The sequence below is a fragment of the Talpa europaea genome (assembly GCF_964194135.1).
Source record: "Talpa europaea genome assembly, chromosome: 13".
In the NCBI taxonomy this organism is placed as follows: domain Eukaryota; kingdom Metazoa; phylum Chordata; class Mammalia; order Eulipotyphla; family Talpidae; genus Talpa; species Talpa europaea.
Window position 1 is genome coordinate 78828157 of NC_140080.1, and position 18819 is coordinate 78846975.

Genomic DNA, 18819 nt, shown 5'->3' on the forward strand with positions numbered 1-18819 from the left:
AAAAAACCTACCATTTAACTGTCTCTTGTGGTCTTTGCCTGCTTTAGAAGTCTAACTTACTAGCATCTTAGGCAGAAAACAGCCCACACCGGGGCCCTCCCTCACAGGTGTGAAGAACAAGGCTGAGGGGAATTCTTTGTGGAGTTGTTAGCAATTTGCCTTGAGCACTGCGGAGCCAGAAGCCCACCCTCCCTCTGGCTTCAGAACCGCCCGCCCCCTGCTAGAAAACAGCGAACAAAATCTGTGTGCTGGGTCTCTATTCAGGAGAGTTCGCCACCATTTTTTGGTTTTGTTTCAAGCAAAATTAAATGTTCATTTTCTGTAACCAGCTAATTGTCTCTCTTAGCTGATGGAGAAGTCGCCTCCTCTTAGTGGTTTCTGTCTGGGGTGACAGCTCCTCGTCCCAGGTACCCACTGAGCTCACTCCAGCCTCCTCCTCCCCAGCCTTCTTGCTTCTCCTGTGCTCCTGAGAGCCAGGGAGAGGGTCCTGCTGATTCATGTATTTTTGCCCTTTGTCATGTATGGAGAGAAAGGAAGAATGAATGGCCGGTCTTTGATTGGCGGTGCTGGTGATGCCCCTCATGGTCCTCTTTGGACACATCCTTTTGGAAATAAACCTGGTAAGGGAGCATTCAGAGGCTTCTCCTGGCTAAACGTGGCCCTGAGCCATGGGCCTCCAGATCAGGTATGCTTCTTCCATGCCTCCTCTGTCTCTGGGATCCCGGGCTTGTGCTCCAAGCTCTGCTGTGTCTTGTGAACAGAGCCTGGGAGGAGGTTCAAGTTCTGCTGAGCGGTGGAGCTGTGGGCTGCACAGGGGGCTTGCTCCAGAAAATCACAGGCACTCTTGCTTCACACAGGATCACAATTGCAGCTGCGGACAACCCAGAAAAGCTAGAAAAAAGTAGTCTGGGATTTACATTTATCCTGCTTCTATTGCATTAGAGTTTTTTCCTTTTATTGTCCTTTGTTTTTGGTTGAAATTTAATGACCTACCTAGCGGAGTCTGAGAAGTTTGAGCATCAGTATGTGGTGCCTGTTCCATAGTCCTGCACTGTACTCCCAAGTAGGATGTGCATGTTCTTAAAATTCCCTAAAGAGATGCAAATCACCTAAAGGTGATAAAATTCTAGGGTGAACTGCAATTTTAAGTCACAGGCTCCTCCTCATTAGTTCTCCTGGGTGAGCTCTCCAGCAAGCAGCCAGGGCTCCTGGAGGCTCTTGAAGGGCTCAGCTATTCAGGATAAATGATTCCTGGGGTGCAGCAGCAGCTGCAGCAGCCATCTATCTGCCCAATCCATAAGAAGACCTCTCTCTAGGACATGATAGCCCCACAATCCATCCCAATCAATATGTGGATATTGAAGTGACAAAAGGCACTAAGCCTTCTACATGTTGATGGGTGGATTCTGACAAAAATAGTTCAGTCTTTATTTAACTTAGGGTGCGTTGGCAGGGAACTCAGGTCATTCAGGTTCTCTATCATGTCAGGCCAGTTATATTATCAAGTTTTATATCTGTATCTCCCAAATCTCTTAGGCGACGATATCAAAACCCTCAAAAATAAATCAGTGCTAGAGACTTGGCGCACATGAGCTTTGCTCCCTGGGGAAACTCATATACCTAATTGCTTCTGTAAGTGCTAGAAGTGCCTTTTAATGTTTTCATTCAGTGCTGCCTCGGCGGACCTGATCTGCTCACTTAGAGAAATTCGGGGCAGGTGTACCTGAGCTCCTGGTCATTGCCTGGCTGAGATGCCTTTCATTTGTTGATATGACTTTGAAAAGCTGAAGGAGGGGTTTTTCAAATATTTTCAGTTACGAGGGTTAAAGAGGGAAATACCTGGGGAAATAAATTATAGCCTGAATAATTATAGCCTGAAAATAAATTATAGCCATCACTTATGCCGATTGTGAAATAATTACCGATTGTTTTTATAATTGCTTAATAATACAAATAGTTTTATATGTTTAGCTATGGGGTCAGCTGAGCCAAGTTTTGGTTCCTGACCTCCAGCAGCTTTCAATTTAAGAATTTCTTAAAAGTTTCATTAGAAGTCACACAAATGCTGATTATGTAACATTATTTTTGCCAAAACTAAATGCGGTTTGTCCAGAATATCCTGCATGAATGGCTTCTGCTTTGTGTAAAGATTAATGGTTCACCATTATTTGAAAACAGGATGGATAATGGGCAGTGAAATAATACAATTGTAGTATAATCATTAATCAAACATCAGTTACCCACATTGATTTTCTGCTCTGGGATTAATAGAAAGCAAAATTTGGTTAGTATTAGGGACCAAAATATACAACTTTGTTATATATTAATAATTATTTGTTGGCTATGGTAAACAAACCAATGGTGGCACCAAAAATAGCAGAGAGAATTCCTTGTTCACAGCCTGGTCTAGGGGAGGAGCTGGTTGTCTGTGTGGGCTTGGGTATATCCTTGGTCACATCTTATCTGCCTGCAGCTTCACCATTCCACAGGTCTGCCCTCGGAGTCTGATGGTTTTGGGGCTCCCCACTTCACACTTACCTGGCTGTGCACTTGGCTATTCTTGCAACACGTGGTGGTTTGGTGGTTTGGTCATTATCCTTCACCCGACACTGGGATTCCTACACTGTATTCTTTTGTATCCACAAGGTGAAACTTCCATTTTTGTCTAAAGGGTAACATACCCTGGTGATGTGAGTACTTTCCTATTTCACACTTATCATGAGAATTGAATGGTCTTGTAGTGAACACAAAAGGAGGTGATATCGTTCATAACCTAGTTTCTGTACCTTTGCCTGTTTTTAAACATTCAAATAACAAATTCCAAAAATACTGTCTGAGGCAGTTGCCTGATGCAGAGACATATTCAAGCAACCTTTGGCTTAGAGAACGTGTGTGAGGACATTCTTAGGCTGTTGACACAAAAAAACCTTAATTTTCTTCCCTTTCAAAACTTCAAATATAAGACCTTTTTTGTGAAACAAAAATTTAATTTTAAAAGCTGCTTGTCTCAGTCTCTGATTGTTCGGCATTAGTGATGGGGGCTTTTCCTGACTGACCTGGGCATCTTTTGTCCACAGCATGAAGCGTAAGCCCTTGACCTTAGTTCTGTCAATATTATTGTCTGAACTCTTTATGTACAACATGTAGATGCCCAATATATGCTTGTTGATGCATTTATCATTAATGTTGATGCATTTATCATAAATGCATGTAGATGCCTGATAAATGCTAGCAAATACACTTTATGAAATTAAAGACCAGATTCTTCTCATGATAGCATTAAAGACAGTGATGACAAAAATAATATGGGATTTGGGTTTGGGTAACATTGATCTTTTAGGAGGAAAACGGTGCCTTCCGAGTCCCATGGAATGTCATGGTCCAGAAGGTGCCTTCGAACGTATCCTCTGTGGCTATTGTGACCAGGCCAGTGCTGGACTGACGTGTCCTGCGTGAGGGTGTTTATAAACTCTGTTCTTTCCCCAAGGAGCCAGAGGGGGAGACAGCCATGGAGGACAGCCCCACCAGGGTTAAAATGGACCCAGAAGAAAACCAGGTTTCACCATGGCAAGGGAGAAGGTGCCTCCCCAAGGTGCTTGGCTATGTCACTGGTGATATGAGAGAATTTTCCAACTGGCTTAAAGGTATTTATGCTTCCACCTTTGGCGAGATGGGAGAAGTAGCTTTTGGGGGAAATGGCTACCTGCGTCTTTTACTCATATCTTTAGTTTTGTCCCCCTGCCTTTTATGGATCCCTCTCTTCTCCATTTTTTTAACTTTTCATTTTCTAATGTGCAGTCCTCTTCAGTTTTTTTTAAAATGGAGATAGTGGTCAGAGCCAAAGACCCTGCGCACATTACAGGAAGGCACTTCGTTCTGTCTCCGTTCTCAGTTCAGCTAGTTCTTAAAAACTGAAATTTTACTGCTAGGAGTAATTCATTCCTCTGGCTTCAAGTCTGTAGCTCTGGGCATGGTAAATACGTGTGTTAGATGCTTTCTGAAACTGACATTCTAGAAGGGACAGCATAACCTAAGTGGATACTTTCAGGAAACTGGGTGCCACTAAAAGGCAAAGCGTTCAAAGAAAAAAAAGCTTCAAGGAACATCAAAGACTAATCTTACCTTTATCAGAGAGGGTTTTGATGTGTTTCCTCGGGTGGGCCCTGGGCTGGGGAAGGAGCACCATCGCCTTGCCACTTCCTAGCCCTGCCCATCTCATGTCTTCCAGACAAACCCCAGGTGCTCCAGTTCATGGACTGGGTTCTTCGGGGCATCTCGCAAGTGGCATTTGTCAACAACCCCATCAGCGGAATCGTGATTCTGGTGGGACTCCTGGTACAGAACCCCTGGTGGGCTCTCAATGGCTTTGTGGGAACAGTGGTCTCCACCCTGACAGCCCTCCTGCTCAGTCAGGACAGGTAAGCATGGCCATCCACACGGGCTCGACTTGCTTCCGAGAACACAAGGCCCCATCCAGCACTTGGGCAGCAGCGATGAAGCCTTCCTCCCATGCCTAGGAGAAGCTACCTTTATTCCATAGCACTCTTTATGTTTGCTTTTTAGTCAGAAGACAGAGACATCGTTTATGGCTGCTTATTCATGGAACTTGAATAAGTGACCAGGGAGACAGACACAGAATCTCATGGAGGCACATGGTATCCAGAACTTAGCTACATGCAGTTCCCAGGAGAGGGACTAAAGGGGTCTTCTTTAATGGTTGATTAATTATTTATCATCAGCCTTTTGTTTGAGCAGTAATGCACATGAATTCATGAAAGTCTTCATGGTTTAAACACCTTCATTAAATCTTGTTGACACACTTAGCGAATTCATTCATTATAGAGGAGCTCAGCTTTTAGAGAGAAAAACTCCAAGTGAGCACATTCTGACTTCAGATGTATTTGTGTCTTGTTCAAGTAACAACTGCTCTATGAGTTGATCTGTCATGGAAGAAATGATGATCTTGTTCCCACCAGTGGGGTAGATGTGGCTCCTGACAAACCAGTTCCTTCAGAGGCTGCCGTCCAAGGTGTCCAGGATCGATGCCTAATCCCCAGTGATGGCCATTGCATGATTAAATTCTCTCAGCTTTTCTGTAAATTGCCCCGAGGAGGTTCTCAGGAGAGTCAGCCAATGCTCTACTTCCCATCATGTCCGAGGCACCTGGTATTCTCTGTAGAGGGTGACTTTGGATCTTAGATTAAACCCTAACCCGATGCATGTTAAGAAATGAGCTTTCCAGTTAGAAGGTGGGTCCAGAATTGTGCTGTCTCAAATCCTCCTTCATTGCTTCACTCTAATTATTGACCCATTTTCCTTATCAGGTATTATTTAGAAGAGAGGCCATAGTTACCCGTGTTTATTTCCAAACCTCTTCTTTCCTTGATCCTAAAGGGGACCCCATTAAGACAACAATCCTCTGCTTGAGGTGAAGACACATTGTCCTGTGGCTGCCATTAGGGCACCCCACCACTTGCGGACATGGTCAGTCGTTCATTTCCTGTTGATCAAATTCAAGGATTAACTCCCCAGGTTGAGAGGGTAAATCTTTGCAAAGCACTCCAGTGTCATCAGAGCCAATTTCTGGAGGGCATTATTACTTCCTGGGCTAAACCAACACACATTGCCCCACCCCCCACACATCTGAAGGATTATTTTAGGGAGACAAAGGGCTTTTGAACAGGAGTCCCACCTCTCTGCTCTCGCCCAGATAAATGGAAGTGACATCATCTTGCTGTGGCACTGGTGCCTCCCACTCCAGTCAGAAGCCAATTAGAGGCTCTCACGCCATCCAGTCCCACCCTGCGGCATGGCCTACCTCCTCCTCCAGTCCTGCGTGGTCCCCACTCAGCCACTTCACCATCTTCATGTGGGCCCACCTCCTCCCCCGCCGACTTCAGCCTTGGGTGCTGGGCCCTTCATGGTGCTCAGAACCCTGGAGGCCTGACTTGTCAGCCTTTGGCCCTTCACGGTGCTCAGAACCCTGGAGGCCTGACTTGTCAGCCTTGGGGTTTACTCTGTGGAAAGTGTTCCTTCTCTCATCCTGGGGCTTCTAGTTCCCAATTGTGAAATGGAAACCCATTGGCCAGAAAAAGAAATGTACCCATAAGACAACTTTTAGAAGGGAAGTTAAATGCTGAGAAGCAAAAAGAGACCCAAAGGAAAATTAGGTGCATAATACTCATATAATTAGAGTACTTTGCCAAAGAAAAGAAAAATAATTGTTTTTCTCTGCAACAACTTGGAAATGTGTATTTGAAGACAGCAAAATGGAAGCACAGACAGATGTATGCTAACTTGAGCCCTTAATGTTTATAAGTTCAAAGACACTTAAAAGTGAATTTCCTCTTCAAGAATCTTACATCTTGCACCAAGAAAATCAGACTTAGGAAACAGCTTCATCTAAAAGCTCTATTCAAGTCAGCAGCCTTTAATGATTTAAAAGAAAGAAAAACTTTGCAAAGGAAAAGCTAAAAGGAAGCAGAACAGGTTGCCTTGCTAGTTCCCCTTCCTCTCCTAGATGCTAGAATTCCATCTTTAGCTACGACGCTGTGTAGGAGGTCGCTTTTTATGCACATTTGTATTTTCATCTCTTGTATTTTTTCATGTTTATAAGTGTTGGTGTGCTACAGCTCTAAGGTTTAAAAGAAATGTCTGAATAGAATCTTCTTGCCTAATGGGAGTCTGATGTGGGAGCTCCAAGTGTCATTTACGCGCAAGCCCACAAGGGCCCCTGACCTGTGCCCCTCACCCACAGGTCAGCCATCGCCGCGGGCCTCCACGGCTACAACGCCACGCTGGTGGGGATCCTCATCGCCGTCTTTTCCAACAAGGGGAACTATTTCTGGTGGCTGCTGTTCCCTGTATGTCTTATGTCCATGACTTGGTAAGTTGCAGCTGGTTTTCAAAATGCATTTTACAACAATGGTTGGGGAGGGCAGCTAGGGAGTTACTGTTACAAGTTTTGGTTTTACAAGATGAAAAATGTTCTGTGAATGCATAGAGGTGATGGTTCTGCATGAGAAGGGGCTCACAGCCACTAAACCACACCTTATAATGGTTAAAATTTTTTATGTATTTCTCCACAATTTTTAAAAATTTTAGCTTTCAGATTTTGCCTGTTGGAATAGCATTAAGACACTCGATGCATTTGGTCCTCCACACATGCCTCATACACGCCCCCCACCCCAGTTGATGTCATTGGTCTGGGATGTTGCTGTGGGTGTTAGTTTTCAGGGCTCCGCAAGCGTTCTCAAGCTCAACCAAAGTGGACTGCCATGCCTGCATCAGTGGTCCCCGAATGTGGAACTGTCTGGAAGGACTGCAGGACCTGCTGCTCCCCTGGCCAGGGTTGCTGACTCAGTCCATCTGGGAGTGAGGCCTGGAGTGTGCTTTTCTTTTTTTTATTTTTTAAAGATTTATTTATTTGTGCAAATAAGAACTGGGGAACAGGCCAGAGGTGTGGCAGGTGGGGGTGGTGAGAGGATTCATCAGAGACAGAGCTGGGAACAGAACAGGCAGACTCACGAGACACACTGCTGAGGGGAGCAGCGGGCGAGACAGAAGAGGTCTGCTGCACCATGTGGGTCATCTCCTTGGCCAGGGATTGAACTCGCGCTGCAGTGGCTGCGGACTGCTTCATAGTGCTGCTACTTAACCCCTTGTGCCACCAGGGAGGCCCCGGGGTGTGCTTTTCTAACAAGGTCCTGGGTGCTGCTGATGGGGCTGACCCAGGACCCCCACTTTGAGAACCACTGTGCCTTTATGAACCCTTACCCCACTTGCCCTTCCCTTCAAAAAGAGACTTAACTGAATTCAATAACTTTTTTTTTTTTTTAACCTAAGTCCTTGAAACCAGTCTCTATGCTGATATTGCCTGAAGTCTTTCTTTGGAGGCAACTATTTCCTCCTCACTATAGAGTGTTCAGAGTTAAAATATTAAGAGCCATGCAGACGAGAAGCAGAGTCTGCTGTGGACAGTGTCTGCAGGAGGGCTGGGTGCACATCAGGTGTGTGGAGGAGACCTCCCTGCCTGCAAAGCCCATCTGCTCAGGTGGGAGCTTCCCACAAGCTAGACCAGGCTCCTGGGCAGGAAGCATGGCCTGCAGGGACTCCCCATTCACCTCAGGGAATCTGACCTTAAAGTGATACCTCCTTGATGGGGTCATCAAGTGAGCTCAGGAGGGGCCCTGAGGCCATCTAACCCAAACCCCGAGTTCACAGACAAAGAAACAGAAGTGTGACTGGCCCACGGTCACACCGTTGGACAACTGCTCAAGGACTGACCTCTCAGCCCCTCTGAGTTTAAAATTTTTCTCCTCAGGCCCACACCACTTGTATCCTCTTTAGACAATTGTTTCTCTTTTTTTTTCAAAAATAAATATATTGGCAGAACGGATATATAATTTTAAGGTGGTGGTTGCTTCGGCTGGGGAGAGAGGGGCATCGAGCACATAGGTTAGACAGGAGTGCTAATATGTATTTGGTGTTGCATTTCACATGTCAGAAATGCTTCAGAAGTATCTTTACAACTCATGTGAGCAACCCCTGAGTGTGATTTTTCAAAAGCCAAATAAACTAAGAGTTGACTTTTTACTAAATAGAAGAATTATTCTCTGACAGGATTTGCCCCAGGATATGGGTTGGTTGTGTTCATGCGTGTGTGTGTGTGGTGTGTGTGTGGTGTGTGTGTAAGTTTGCAGTGTAACACTTGCTCATGAAACAAAGCCCCTCCAGAGTACAGAGATTCATTTTGTCACCCTGGCTTGTCACCTGCATGTTCATCTGTGGTTATTGTTTCAAGCCCAATTTTCTCAAGTGCGTTGAGCTCCGTGTTCTGCAAGTGGGACCTCCCTGTCTTCACACTGCCCTTCAACATGGCGTTGTCGATGTACCTTTTGGCCACAGGACATTACAATCCATTCTTCCCAACCAAATTGTTCACACCTGTAACCTCAGTCCCCAACGTCACCTGGTCTGACCTGAGTGCCTTGAAGGTAAGACGCACTGTTTCCTCACCCCCTGCTCTGAAAGACACCCCCTGCTCAAGTGGTCACGGGCATTAGAGCCCGATAGGGACTCCGTGCCAGGCTGGCTTGGCTGCCTGCATCTTGCCGTCTAAAGCATTTCTTCTGCTCCAAGGCCTTGGGATCGAAGGGATTTTTAAAAACTACTATTTGGTCAAAGTTACCTGTTCGCCCCTCTGCTTCAGATCTTTCATGCTGACTCCAGAGTGTATCTCTGCAAGTCAGACACTGCAAACTCAGACCTGTTTGGGTGGGTGTGCTGCGGGCCAGCCCTCAAGGCAGGGGCTTGCGGCCTGAGTTAAGTCTCCTCTGATTTGCCTCCTTCAGATCTAAGAACTGCCTGCTTCCGGTTAGATCCTACTATAGAACCTTTCTCATTTGCATTTTCTTGGGGTCTATCTCATAAAATGTGTACAGTAGCTCAGGGTTCTCAAGTTTTGCTAAACATCAGAATCACTGCTTTTTAAATACCAATACAAGCTCCATCTCAGACACTCTAATCATATTCTCTGAAAGTGGGGCCTGGAGCCCTATATTAACAAACTCCCCAAAGAATTGTGATGTGGCCAAAGTTTAAGAACCATTAACATATGATATATACCATGTATCTCTTTACACATGTGCATAGAAAGAGCACAATATTTTTTTAAACCTGGTTAACCCAAATAAAATTCCAGTTCTTCCTATTAGTATTTATTTAATAGGTTTCCTTAAGGAATTTTTGTTATTAAAAACAAGAAAACACTTGAAATCAGAGGAAAACCAAAGAAAGTTTATTTTCCTAGTGTGCAAAAAGACAGTCTTCCAGTCATGGAACTTTTTGGGGGGTGGTCTTTGCCAAATGATCAAAATATATGTGGAAAACTCAAGTAGCCCTCTACTTAGTCTCTTACCCAGAAAATGAATGGGAGTATTTGGAAATCACTCAGAAGAAAAAATCAAATGCTTATTAGACCTACCCATGAAAAATGATACTATAAAATAGTATTAATTGATCTGTCTAAAACTGCAGTCTGCTACAATAGATGTTAGCCCCATCTGTCCTATTTTAATTTAAATGAAAATTAAAATCAAATAAAATTTATAATTCAGGTCATTAGCTTCATTAATCCCATTTCAGATGCTCAATAACATGTGACTAGTGTCTGCTGTATTGGACAACACAGGATATTCCATCATAATGGAAAGTTCTATTGGACAATGCTGATCTGGGAAGGTGGGGTGTCTCTTGTCCTCCTCACTATCAACCTTCACCCCCTCATAAGCAACTTATATCCCATCTTGCCCAATCCCCTCTTTGGGCTATAACAGAGATAGTTCTGCTGTTCAGTTTTGAAATAATAGCCTAAATAGTCTTTGGCTGTCCCTGGTCTAGTTCCCAGGTCTAGCTGAAACAGGACATGATCTTGTGTAGATACGAAGATCTGTATGGACTGGAAGAATTTAGGGCCCATCTGGGGACCCTGACTGTGCCGAGCAGTACCCTACTGCCTTTGGAAGCCAATGTTAGATCAGCTTATTGTAAGAAGGAAGGAAACATTTCCTTGTGCCAAACCTGGGCCCTTTTACCAGGCTCACTACCTCCCAAAGTTCCTGGACAAATAATACATATATGAGCTAGAGAGATTGGAGGGAGCACTATGGAGAAGTGGAGAAGGCATTTTTCAATAAATAGCCTTGGTCAGAAGGGAACTAACTTGGATAATGATGCCTACCCTGATGCTATCAGAAGTATCGTTATAAAGAATTTTAGGTTTCCCCCACTACCCAAAAGTAGAAAGTTTCTATTTGGTATGATGTAACAGATTACTTTGGGGATCTGGGAATGCGCAGAAAATTTTCTAGAGAAATGAAAGGTAATAGTGTTCCCATACCCCCAAAATAACATACCAAATAATACCTATCTGAAATATCTTATTTTTGGATGAGTCAAACTTGAGTTAAGCCCTGAACTTCCTGAGAACTGCCATTCTGTGAACACAATAGCTGAATTCAGGCCCCAACCAGAAAGTAGAATTGTGATATTCATGTGTATTTTTCTATTTTAAGGACAGTAATTGATAACTGGAATAAGCTAAGGATATCTGGGCTTTAATGCATATTTTTGTTAACAAGTGGAGATATGGTCCTGATTCATGAACTTGTCAACAGTTGCTTCTGAATTGTGGATAAGCCAACTTTGTGTCTCTGGCCTTAGCTTGACTACCAAATTGAGAGGGAGGAATAAAGCTTCTTTTGACCATAAAGATGCATTGATATATTGGCCTCGGCACTGATGGACAGATGAAAGCAATCGAAGTGTGAGTGCTGGTCCCTGCCGTCCTCACAGTGAGGGACAGGGATCTCACGCTGGGAGTTTATCAGCCACCAAAGCCAAGTGTCAGCCAAGCCTTAGGTCAGTGAGTGAAGGGGGTAGCTTGAGAAAGTATGCACCAGGGAAGGGCCAGTGTGTCTCCCCGAGTAAAACAGAATGACTGGGGTGTTTCTGTAGTGAGAGGATGTGTTTTTTAAATTAGTGACACTGTTCTTGAAAGATAAGAGTCTCTGAATCTGCATGTGTTTGTGGGTGTCCTATGGGTTTCTGTTGTTGTTTATATGACCTCATTTTCTAAATCGTTTTTGCAGTTGTTGAAATCCCTGCCTGTGGGCGTTGGTCAGATATATGGCTGTGACAATCCGTGGACAGGGGGCATTTTCCTGTGCGCCATTCTGCTCTCCTCCCCGCTCATGTGCCTGCATGCCGCCATCGGAGCGCTGCTGGGGATAGCGGCAGGTAGGCCAGGCACCAGTACCAAACCCAGAGCCCCTCCTCCGCCCCCCTGCATCGTCCCAGGCAGGTCCGAATCTCAGTCCTTTCTTGAGGTCTCTACTTCCAAGTTCTCCTAAGCTCCTCCCACCGCCCCTCCCCCTCAAACCCCAGGATCATCCTGCCCTTGGCCCTAGCTCTGACCCCTCCTGCCTTGCCTAATAGGACTGAGTCTCTCATCCCCATTTGAGAACATCTACTTCGGACTCTGGGGCTTCAACAGCTCTCTGGCCTGCATTGCAATTGGAGGAATGTTCATGGCACTCACCTGGCAAACCCACCTCCTGGCTCTGACCTGCGGTGAGTGTCTGTGCATCTGTGGATGGGAGGAGGAAGAGAGAGCTTGTTTGTGAGTGTGGGATTAAAATCAGGGACTTCATCAGAAACTAGAGTTGGGGTCCTAGTTTGGGCCTCTGCTAACTAAGACTGTGACTAGGGCAAGTGGCATCCCCTCTGGGAGGATTCAAGACTGCTCTGCCTGCATCATTGGTTATTGTGAAGAAAGGAGAGACTGTTGAGTCATATTAACCAATTTACAATATGTGTGTATATTTGGGGGATAGAAACTTAACCTGTGATCTTTATACAAATTGTTTGACCTAAGAAACTCAAAGGAAATAGCTAAATACAGTCATTTCCCCTGGTGGATCATGCAGTACTACATGTGGCCCGCTGAGAATCACATGAATTCAGTTAATTCACTGTGATCAACCATGGGTGTGCATCAGAATCACCTGGCAGGCTTGTTAGAGAGATTGCTGGGCCCCCACCTTCCTCATTGGAGGAGGGGGACTTGTTTGCATTTCTAACAAGGGCCAAATGGTGCTGATGCAGTTGCTCTGGGGACCACCGTTTTTAAAAACTCCCGTAGTAATCCGTTCTGACCCCGGTCTCCTGTGTCAGAGCTAGAAGGGATTCTTTAGATCTCTACTCCATTCTTACTTTACTCTTAGGGTTCTGAGATCAGAGAAGTAAAGTGATATGCAAGGTACCTACTTTGCATTAGGGGTAAATGCAAACCCAGAATCCACATCTACTAACCACCTCAGAGCTGCATCCACCATGCTCCTGCTTCTCTTTAGTAACAGTCAGGCCCTCAAGTGACTTGGATTTGAAAAGCTAATGGGTTTTGCAGGCCTTTATAAGGGAAGGCTCATTCACGCACATCCTCTGGCATCCCTAATTCAATACAAGTGAAAGTATTTAAGTTAAAATGCTAGGGTGATGGGAATGACAGGCTCTGGAGGCGACAAAGAGGTGGTGGAATGTGTAGATATTGTTTCTAATATAATGGAAATATTTGCCTAGAGTCAGCTTATCACCAGATTAATCAATCCAAGGTATCTGAACTGTAGGATGAGGGACCACTGTCAGGATGGACTCGGGCAGTGGGTTGCAGGATCAATGAAGGATTCCTAAGACCTGATTTAATTATGGCTTTCCAATGCTGTAGAATGGTTAATTTAAAAAAGTTGCAGTGGTGTTGCATTTGCATATCATTTTGATTTCTGTAGTCATGCGGCTATTTTATCTAATAGCCCTGTCAAGACCTTTTGCTCCTTCTCCAGTGTTTATAAACTTAGGGCAAAAGAGGTGGTGATGGACAGGTTATTGTGGCCACCTGAGCTCAGCTGGGTTAGAATCTATTCTGAGATTTGCTTGTGGTTTTAAACCTTTATTTGGGGTGTATATACCTTATATTTGTGTTGATAGTTTCACTAAATATACATTAACTACTCATGATATCACCTGCACACTATGAGGAAGAGCTAGGGGTATAGAAGCTTTGGCGTATGCACAGTTCCTGCATACAGGGGACCTAGTCCAGGGGAGTCTGAGAGAATAACCCTGGGAGACCACCCAGAAGTCTGGAGCAGAACAAGGAGACAGCTATAAGATTCTCTGGGAGACATTACAGTTAGAATCACCCAGAAACATCACCTAGAAAAGGTGGCTTTCCTATAAGTCCTAAAAATTGAGAGGAAGAATTATATTTGGTGGCGGGGGCAAGGGGTTGGTCCAGGCCTGATCACATCCTTAAAGATCAAGCAGGAGCTGTTTTAGCCACAGTCATTGATGAGGTATTGACAGACCATGGAGGGATGAAATCAAAGAGGTTTGCAGACGTGTTTCCCCAAAGCAGAAATATCTTCATTATTTCCTTTGTTATTAGAAGGAATACAAGTTTATCGTACAAAACAAATTCAGTTAATACTGAGGCGTCTAAAGCAGGAAGTAAAAATACACCCTCCACCCTTCTCCCTAGATAAAATTTTTTTGCTGCCTTCTCGCAAGTATCCTGTGATGACCTTGGGTCCACTTAGACATCCGGGCTAACCCCCATCTCGGATCTTTAGCTTAGTCACAGCTTTAAAGTCTCATTTGCCATGTTCAGATTCTGGGGGTTCAGACATGGACATGTTGGGGGATAGTTATACCCACCATGCCTAACTCCCTTTGGAGAATGTTTTCTTTACAGCACAGTAAGCAGACTGAATTTTAAGAGTGCAGACCCTGATGCCAAAATCCCAGCTTTGTTCATTTTCAATAATGCCAAATGTACCCCGCAAAGGCTCTCCCAACTACCCCTGCCACCAACTGTGCACGTGCCTGTCTCATCCACCCTGGCACTGTCAGTCTTTTTTAATCTTAGAATATGTATTTTTGAGCCAAACTTCCAGCCCCTCTCATAAAGTAAAAATGTAATCTCGCATGTAAAATATCAGTGGCAAGTTCCAGCTTGCCCACATCACCCTGATACTACCAAACAAAAGACCAACTTTTATTTGTCAGCCAAAGTAAATAGATAACATTTATTGCAAAACTGCTCTTTTAGTTCAGATAAATGGTTTTATCTGGAAGAGGACTTAGGAAACTTGATTAGAACGTGGCAAGGCTGCCTTTCCTCTAACCCAGAGACTCTGTATAGCCAGGGAATGCCTGTTATTTTATCAGTACAAACTGTGAACATATTTATCTTTTCCATGGTTGGGTTATCACAGTGGGACTTGCACAGGGCAGTTGGTAGAGGAGAATATTGTTCACGAAGAGCTGAAATCCAGTCGCCCTTTGGCTTCCAGCATGCCATCAGGGTCCTTACCTGCAAACCATGGTGTAGAGAATTCCGCTCCCACTGTGAGGCTTTCCTAGTCTGACAAGTCTTAATTGGCACTGCTAGAGCGTCTGAACACTCCTGCTTTGGAGAGAGAAGTGGCTCAGAACTGGAGATTCTAACAGCATACCGGTGAGAGACGTGAGTGCCAAACATGTTCAGAAATGCAATAGGATTTAAAATGAGAGAAATGGCATGAAGGTCTCGTATGCTGAGGAGAGGCATTATACAAGAGCTGACAAGAAAACAGGGACACAGTGTCCCCAGCATTGAGCCAAGGGTCAGTGAGTGGTTGTTGAATGCATGAATAAAATAATGAAATTGCCAAATCCAAGCAGAGACACTCTCCCCACGCCAGCTGTCACATCCTTCCACTTGAGCCATGTCTCACTGCCCTGGTGACAGTGCTGAGTTCACAGCAGCTCTGTGGAAATATGTGACTTCAGGTGAGATTCCTCCCCTCCTTGTAAAGCAGGTCTTCTAGTTGCCTTTTTGTGGGCGATGAAGCTGGATTCCAACAAGTTCAGTGATTTGTTGTAGAGCAAATGGAATGGCAGGCTGGGATCTGAAACCAGGATGGTTTATCAGGAAGTTAAGTATACTGCTCAACAGAAAAATAGCCAGATGATAAGGCAAAATATTGATAAGTCTACAGTAAATCAGAAGCACAGGGTTTCCCTACTTTGGGTCTCTGGCCTTAGCATTACAAACCGCCGCACCCCCGCCCAAGGCAGCAGATGTGACTTGACATGAAGACTACATGGTGAGTGTGTCTAGTTGTGAGCACTGTGGCCAAGCACCATTAGATGAACATCACCTTTAGGCTGCTTCTCTGAGCCCCCTCTTCAACCAAAACAGATCATTTGCTAGTTGAGATCTTTGTTTTTGTTGTTCATTCTCAAAGTAAATTAAAATATTAATTCTTTGACCTGCATGCCGATTTTAGGGATATTTGGTAAAATGTCATGGAGAAAAATTCCAAACTTGCATTCAGTTTCTTCTAACCTGAGTTGACTCCCTTATGTTTGTATACCATGACTCTATGTAACTGAGTATTAACCAGTAATATGAGAACCCCACATGTAGAAATGTTCATAAGTTTTATTTTAATTCAACTATGCTTGGGTTAAATAAGATAGTTTACCTGCCACAGAAAGCCTTAAGTATTAATAACAGCAACCAAACAGCAACCAGAGAAAAACAAGCTCCACTAAATACTTACTGTGTAGCAAGCACAGCATTATGTCCTGCCAGAAATATTCCTATTCCCTCCACGTCAGTCCCTGCTAACCCTACACTCAAACTTGTAACCAGGCTGCTGGGCTAGCTGGTATGACATGGAAGCATCCATTCCAGAGGCAGAAAGCAGTCTCTCCTATAATGAAAAGTATACCTACTAAGCATTGTTCTTTCCTCCTTTTTTTATTGTAGCCCTGTTCACTGCGTACCTTGGAGTCAGTTTGTCACACATGATGGCTGTGGTGAGTATGCGTTCGTCTTGCTTCATCAGCTGCATGACTGATCGGTTTTCAATTATATGGAAATCATCCTGAAATCCACCTGGGTATCCCTAGCAGGATCCATGACCATGATGACTGCTACTGCTGGTCCTACAGCATCACAGCAAATTTTAGTCCAAACTCCAATCACCAGGCTTGCTAAAAATATCAGAGTACTTGATTGAAAGAAGCAGAACATAGGCTGTATAATATGTTATGTTCATACTCTTGAGGGTCAAGAAGTTGACTCTAGAATATCTTTCACATAAACAGAACATCAGGACTAGACAGTAGTTGAGAAAGCAGAACAGAGAAGGAAAAAGGATAATTGGCTAAAGACTAATATTTTTTTTAAATGAAGTCAATAGTTTTTTACAGCCCTTAGTATTTTTTTTTAAAACCTGGTCAGTCATCTGTAACTTATTCAGATCTGTGTCTCATATTTTACAGGCAAAATCACTGTGTGGCACCTGCCATTCCTTATTCCTTTTCAACGCTCTACTGCCCTTGCACCTTCTCCCTCCATGAGGAACCCAGTATCACCTGCTCTAGGATCCCCACCTCCCAGTGCCCTGAACTTTTTTTCTGTCTTCCTTATTCACCACTGCAGGTGATGCAGGGCCAGTTTCTGATAGTGCAACCCATGTTGATGTGCCATGGCTGCTAACAGGCCAAAATGGTACCTTATATGGGAGGATCCTTCTGGAGATATAATATCTATGGTGGAGAGACAAAGCCCCATTACAGGCACGATGGGAGGGGGCCCTATGCATCCCAACTAAAGTTCAGACATCAGTCCATGAGCCAGAATCAGCTAGCAAGATTTTGAAAAATCCATATCCTTAACTCCTGTTCCTTGACATTCCTGATAGACTAGATCCTTTATGGTGCTTGAGAATCTGCATTTTAAATTCCTTTACATGATTCTGATGTGCATGAGATTTGGGTACCTTCACCTCCAGAGGTCCACGCCTAGAGCCAGCTCTAACTAAGAATATGGTGTATGTACAGAACTGCATGAGTTGCCATGGACAGCACAAAAAAACTTACCCTCAAGTAGCTTAGAGTCTGGTGGGAGCCAGAGAGAAAAGAAGCCAAGCAAGTAGAGTCCAAAATCTAGTCTAGGAGGGTGAACTAATCACAGGCGGCCTTGTGGGCGTGATGGGCGGTCGGGAGCTCTTGGTGCCTTGCTGAGTGTCAGCTGTATGCCTAGTGTCAGCATGGCATATCTGGTGTGGAAAGTCTGAAGGTATGAGAGGGAGGGAAAGATGAGGCCGAGATAGAACTCTAGAAAATGGATGATGACGTTTCAATCGCAAATGCTGGGAGTCTTAATCTCTGTGGACTAAGCTCAGCCCCTGGGCTGAAGGGTGAGGGGCAGCACTTTGTATGAATCAGCTCAAGAAGCGTGTGCTTGTGTCTTTCCCCAGTTCGGACTGCCAGCTTGTACCTGGCCCTTCTGCTTGGCCACCCTACTGTTCCTCTTGATGACCACGAAAAACCCCAACATCTACAGGATGCCTCTGAGTAAAGTCACTTACCCTGAAGAAAACCGCATCTTCTACCTGCAAGCCAAGAAAAGGATGGTAGAAAGCCCATTGTGACAGCAGCCACCACCCATGGCCATGGTCACCAGGCACCTCTGACTTCCATGCCAGTGGGCTGCAGGATCTCAGCCAACCATCATTTTCACTAATGTCAACTTTCATACTAACCCATTGGTGATCTGTTCTTATGCTCAAATTGTATTTTTCTTTCAGCCTCGAACATGTGAGCTACATGTCCAGCGAGGCATTCTGGTTATGGAATGGTAAACTCCACTGGGGCGCTGGCACTACGGCTGTAATATATGTGTGAAGTTAATATGCCCCAACAGAAAGGGGAAGTGAGACTAGAGCTAGTTATTGTATTTATTGATAATCGTGGCTTGATGGGCTAGATGACATTAACAGTATTAAAAATTAAGCCCTACACACCAACTAAGCCTTAAGTGAATGGAACTCCTGGTCACAAAATCAAAGTCAACCAACAACACTCAGATAAGCAGTTAGGTTGTTAAAATCAATGCCAGTTATACATTACAGCGATGGTTGATGCGGTGGAGGCCGATCACTGAGCTGGCCCCTGTCCTTAGCAGAAGGGCGTTGAGGTTGCTGCTGCGGGCAGGCACTCTTTTGGGAAAGGGTTGGGTTTGTTCAGGCTGACAGAGCTGCAGGAGGAAGAAGGGATTGTACCAGTCAAGATTATTCTGTATTGACACTTTTCTTAAATAAGCAAAAGAAATTTTGAGTGGTCATTTTTTTCTCCTTATGAGAATGGATTTGTTTTTCGGTAAGTTTCCGGTTTAACCTGTTCCTAGATATTATTTTTATAAAA

At 44.5% G+C, this 18819-nt stretch overlaps 1 protein-coding gene across 1 annotated transcript; it reads left to right on the forward strand.

Moving 5' to 3' along the window:
• Positions 1 to 517: 517 nt before the first annotated feature.
• SLC14A1 (solute carrier family 14 member 1 (Kidd blood group)) lies at positions 518 to 18047 on the forward strand (the record flags this gene model as incomplete). The annotated part of the gene is made up of 9 exons (XM_084252386.1): positions 518 to 685; positions 3488 to 3644; positions 4229 to 4418; positions 6758 to 6886; positions 8804 to 8996; positions 11652 to 11799; positions 11998 to 12132; positions 16376 to 16425; positions 17874 to 18047. 9 exons carry the CDS (start codon positions 518 to 520, stop codon positions 18045 to 18047), a joined length of 1344 nt encoding a protein of 447 aa, XP_084108512.1.
• Positions 18048 to 18819: the final 772 nt, after the last annotated feature.